Below are 5,029 nucleotides of genomic sequence, written 5' to 3' on the forward strand. Positions count from 1 at the left end.
AGATGATCAGGGCTGGAGTTTCCTGGAGAGTCCAATCCCTTCCTGTCAAATCAGGTAGAGCTGTGGAACACTGAGCCAGCATGGACCTCCTTGTCTTTCAGGGCCTTGGGCAGAGGATTTAGGGGCTTCCTGTTGGGACATATTGGGATGAATCCCATTGTCCTTGGCTTGTAAGATAAGCATGTATTCTATTTGCCATCTGTTGGAGGTTTGGCTGTTTTCTTATCTCTTCCAAGAACAATGTCTCCCTTCGGGGAGGTATCTTCTGCTGATAGACCATTGAATGACTCACTGCATGATTGGTAAAATCGCACCATCCCATTGCGAGATGCTCCACCCAGATGGACAAGCCAAGCATTCCTACCTGCATAAAATCAGCACTTTTTGGGACACCACGGCAGCCCTTTGTTGGATTCCCAGAGGAGCGGCTTTCTTCTCTGCTCGGTTCCCAGAGGAAGACCAGACCCAACTACTACCAGACCTTCAGAGAAAACTCCACCCTTCTACAGATCACGGCTTTAGCAGCATTTCATCTGCCACTCCAGGAATTAAGAAGCAGGGAAGGTTTTAACCCCATCTGGTGTTTAACTGGTCCCGGGGAAGGAGACCTGAAGGAAATCCATGACTGGATTCAGAAAAAAGATCTCTAGATGCCAAGGAGATATTCAATGATGCACCTTGGAGTTAATTTTTGGGATTTTCATTTTTCTGGAGCAGTAAATTAGGATGTTGCTGGAGGTTTCTGGTGGTGTTCCCAACAGGGCAGCCATTTGGTGCAGCCCATGAAGCTGGCATCACGGTCCATGCGGGTATAGGACAGATCCTTGTGTTCTGCTTCTTTCCCTCTCTACTCCCCAGTGCCACCAGCTCCCCCCGGCAATGAGGGGGCTCCGAGCTGAGCGAGGGCAGTGCAAGGTGCAGCAGCTCAAGGATCCACTCCCTGTGCATTTCCCGGGAAAGGGCTGCCCTGGGCCTTGTCACGGACAGAGGGAGGGACCCCTTCATCTGCTAAGTCTGACCCTTCTGCCCCAGCCTTGCTTGGTTCCATTCATGTGCCTCCCGCGAGGTACGATCTGCACACAGATCCTGGTTCTGATCCTTGGAGCCACCGCACTGTTTTTCCTGGATTTTAGCCAGGGCTTCTCCTGTGTAAGGGATAGGGATATGTAGGAGGAGCCTGTTGGGCTCTCCCCCCACCCACCACCGTTAGAAGTTTCAGGCCTCCCAAGGACTCCTGTGTCTCCTTTTTCCCCACCAATATCCCTCTTCAGATGAAGTTGCTGACAACGACCAGCCTTGACACATCAAAATGTGTTTGCTGTTTTATTATTTGGGTCCTCACTCCTGCGTGGGACTCGGTGAGTGGGTGCTGCAGAGGCTCCGGCAAGGCATCAAAAACGCCGGCCCCACACCCAAGGGTGGTGCGAGATCTCCTGCAGCTCCGGCCTGTCCGCGGGGTGCTTGGCCAAACACCATTGGATCAGGTGCTGGAGCTCTGGGGAGAGAAGCCAGAAAGCGCCGGTCACCGGCAGAGTCTCCTGCCCAGCTGCCCCCGTCACCTGCGGGGCCCGGGCCGCGCCGCGAGCGCCCTGGGCCGTGCCGGGCTGCGTGCCGCCGCCTGCCAAAGCCCGCCGTCGTGAGGCCAGACACCAACCTGGAGAGAGCTGCCGCCGGAAGGAGAGCTTGCCCAGCACGATGTCATGGTCGTCCTGGAAGGGGAGGCTCCCGCAGACCATGACGTACAGCAGCACGCCCAGGGACCAGACGGTGGCCGCATGGCCGTGGTAGCAGCCGAGCCAGATCCACTCGGGCGGGCTGTACTCGCGCGTTCCTAGGGGAGACAGGCGGCGCTGGCCGGGCGCAGGCTGCTGCCTTCCAGAGCCCGGCGCCAGCCTCCTGGCCGAGGCAGGGGCTGCACCTGCGGCCACAGCTTCCCCCCGAGGCCACCCCGCATCCCCCGGCCAGCTGGCCAAAGGCACGAAACCATTCCGCGAGGCCAAGAAGGCCAGCGGAGCAGCCCAGGCCCTCGTGGGCCCGCTGAGCCCAGGGGCCGGGAGCCGCTTTTGCCGCCCCTCTGTCGGCAGGGCCGGCGGCCGGCTCCTGGGGCTCGGCATCCGCCCCGTGCCAAAGGGCGGCCGGCTGAAGGCCACAGCCCGCGGCCCAGGAGGGAAGGGGGCTGTGCAGTGCCTGGCACCGGGAGCAGGGCCCAGGCCATGGCTCACCGGCAAAGCCCGTGAAGGCCCGCTCCTGGAGGAAGGTGCCGCAGCCAAAGTCGATGAGCTTCAGGTCGCCGCTGTCCGGGTCCACGAGGAGGTTCTCCGGCTTGATGTCCCGGTGCAGGACGCCGCAGGCGGTGCAGTGCCGCACGGCCTCCAGCACCTGGCAGAAAAGCCAGCGCGCCTGCTCCTCGCACAGGAAGCCCTGGTCCTGCTCCTCCAGGAACTCCAGGAGATCCCGTGATGCCCCCGGACGCTCCAGCACCAGGATGAAGCTATCTGGCAGCTCAAACCAGTCCAGGAGCTGGATGATGTTGCGGCAGCCAGAGCCCACCTTCTCCATTAGCACCACCTCCAAGGGCACGCGGGTGCCGTCGGGCTGTGAGCAGGAGAAAATCAGCGCCTCCGGCAGGTGCTGCTGCTGCTGCTGCTGCTGCTGCTGCGGCGGCCCTGGGGCTGCGCTGCGCCCTGCCCGGGATGCCCCAGGGTCCCCGGGCACAGCCTCCCAGGCGCTTGCACTTCCCCCCACTCGGGGGATGCTCGGGGGGCCCCTGCCCGGCCCCAGCAGCGCTGTTGGCCGTGCCCGGGCCCGCGGGGCTGCGGCTCCGCACGCCGAGCCCGCCCCGGGATTCTCCCTGCCCGCCGCGCCCCGCTCTGTCCCGCTGGCCCCGCTCGCTCACCAGCTCGTCCCACTGCAGGACGCTCTCCCGGTCCACGCGTTTGATGGCCACCTGCGAGCCACGGAGAGAGGAGGGCTGAGCTCCAGCCCTGCCGCTCCCCGCCGCTGCCCCTCCTGCCCCGCCCGGCCGCGGCGGCCACTCACCGGGCTCCCGTCCGAGAGGCGGATGCCCGAGAAGACGGTGCCGAAGCCGCCGCTGCCCAGCTGCGGGCCCAGCAGGTACCGCTCCTGCCGCTGCCTCCTTTGCCCTGCGGCCGAGAGAAGCCGTCAGCCTGGCGCCCAGAACCCCCCGCAAGTGCCCGCGAGTGAAGCGGGCCGGGCCCCCGCGGCCGCCGCGCTCTCACCTGCTTCGTGCTGCGCGCCGGGCAGCGGCCACGGCCCTGCAGCCGCCGGGCTGGCGAGCGGCGGAGCCGGGCCGGGGCAGCGCGCACAGGCGGCTGCGGCAGCCCCGGGGCAGCGGGCCGGGGCGGCACCGTCGCTGTCCCCGGCGGCGTGCGCTGGGCTCCGCTCCTGCCGACGGCCGGGGCTGCAGCCCGAGCCTTGGCCCAGGGGAGTCCCGGGAGCGGCTGCAAAGCAGACAGGGCTTGTTCACGCCGTGCATCGCAGGCACTGCAAACAGCCGGCGACTCGGCTGCTCTCGGGGGCCCTGGCCTGGCCTGACCGCGCCCCTGCATTGCCCCGGGGGAGCCTCAGGCAGCTCCTCGGGAGATCTCACCTGCTGCTAGAAAGCCCTTGGCAGCACTCGAGGGCTGTCTTGGGGCAGCTTCCTGCAGGTGGAGGAACCTCTGGAGGCTCGTCTCCACCACCAGGCTCGGGCTGTTCCCAGCTGGCACAAGCGGCACAGCGTCCTGGCTGTCCTGGCTGCTGTGGGATGACCACAGCTGGCTCCAGGACTCTTGCTGCCCCGCCAGCTGCTCCTGAGCAGGCTCCCCCGCATCGGGCTGGGCTCCCTTTTGGACTTTTGGGCTTTCCCCTGCCACGTCAAGGGTCAGGATTGCGCCCATGTTGTTGACATCCGTGAGTCCAAGGGAGCTGGGAGACCTGTCCACGGGCTCTGCTCCTTCCACAGCATGACAGGTCTCACTGAGCCTCTGCGAGGGATGGAGGCTGTCAGAGATAGCAGAGGCTCCTGGCAGGGTGCAGGATCTCTGACAGCCTGAGGTTCCTGCATGGATGGTGGTGGCTCCCCCCTGCTGTACCATCCTTACAGGCCTTGAGGATCTTCCAGGGATGGAAGATCTCGCTGGGAGCAGCCTCTGGGAGGGATGGAGGCTTCCGGAGGAGCTGTCCGAGCCACAGCAGGGCAGGTGGACTCGCTTCTGCAGCTCCTTCAGTTGTTTCCACAAGGCCTGCCACATCCCCGAGTAGAAGGGCGCACGTGTCCCGCTGCCATCCCAGAGCTGCAGCATCAGTTTCCACAGCTCCCGGGCCTCTGCCAGGCAGGGGCCGCAGCCGCAGGGGCTGCCCCGGGGGCTGGCGGGAGCACGCGGCCGCTTGCCAGGAGCGGCCCGAGGCCGGGGGAGCCTGGGAGCCGCAGGGGCTCCTCGCTTCCTCCGTGAGCCTCTGGGCCTGGCCCCGCGGCGCTTGCTCCTCTTTCCTGTCCGTGCCCGCCGGCTGCGTGGTTGCCGGTGGCCAAAGGCCCACCAGACAGCCACGGCGGCCAGCAGCAGGACAAGCGCAGTCATCAGGTCGCCGCTGTCACCCATGGCTCCAGCACGTGCCATCGCAACTGCACTGGCAGCTGCGGGCACCGGCCCCTTTTATGCAGCGACAGCGCGGTGATGTCGCAGCGATGTCACAGTGCTGCGGCCAGCACAGCCCTGGGACATCACAGCCCTGCCTCACGCCAGCGCTCTGCCCCTTTGTGCCATCACAGCCCTGCCTCGGCCCCGCCCTCCGCAGTGCCCCAGCAGGGATCAGGGGGCTCCCTATGGGCACTTGCCAGCTCTCTGGAGCAGAGTGCGTGGAAGAATCTTCTTTAAGAGGAGGGGAGTGTTGATGGTCTCACCTCCTTGCTGGCAGAGCATGGGACATGGATTGTCCAGTGTGACACTGCAAAGTCCTTGAGGAGGGCAAGCCCCGCTCAGCAACATCCAAGCCATCTGTGTGCTGTCTACCACATTCCCGTCCCGAA

General features: G+C 65.0%; 1 protein-coding gene across 1 annotated transcript; it reads right to left on the reverse strand.

Moving 5' to 3' along the window:
- Positions 1–1,831: 1,831 nt before the first annotated feature.
- Positions 1,832–4,601, reverse strand: LOC144246778 (serine/threonine-protein kinase pim-1-like). Its single transcript, XM_077785528.1, has 6 exons — positions 4,540–4,601; positions 3,611–3,759; positions 3,040–3,143; positions 2,897–2,947; positions 2,223–2,595; positions 1,832–1,965 (listed from the first exon to the last, which is right to left on the reverse strand). Exons 1-6 carry the CDS (start codon positions 4,599–4,601, stop codon positions 1,832–1,834), a joined length of 873 nt encoding a protein of 290 aa, XP_077641654.1.
- Positions 4,602–5,029: the final 428 nt, after the last annotated feature.

This window comes from Lonchura striata, chromosome 9 (assembly GCF_046129695.1).
Source record: "Lonchura striata isolate bLonStr1 chromosome 9, bLonStr1.mat, whole genome shotgun sequence".
NCBI classification, from domain to species: Eukaryota; Metazoa; Chordata; class Aves; order Passeriformes; family Estrildidae; genus Lonchura; species Lonchura striata.

Excerpts from the sequence above, each read along its gene's own strand:
- LOC144246778 (XM_077785528.1), bottom strand. The coding sequence starts at position 4,601 with ATGGGTGACAGCGGCGACCTGATGACTGCGCTTGTCCTGCTGCTGGCC. Across the intron at positions 3,760-4,539 it reads CTGGCCGCCGTGGCTGTCTG|CAGCCAGGACAGCCAGGACG; the intron begins GTGGGCCTTTGG and ends GTCATCCCACAG. Across the intron at positions 2,948-3,039 it reads GCCTCTCGGACGGGAGCCCG|GTGGCCATCAAACGCGTGGA; the intron begins GTGAGTGGCCGC and ends CGTGGCTCGCAG.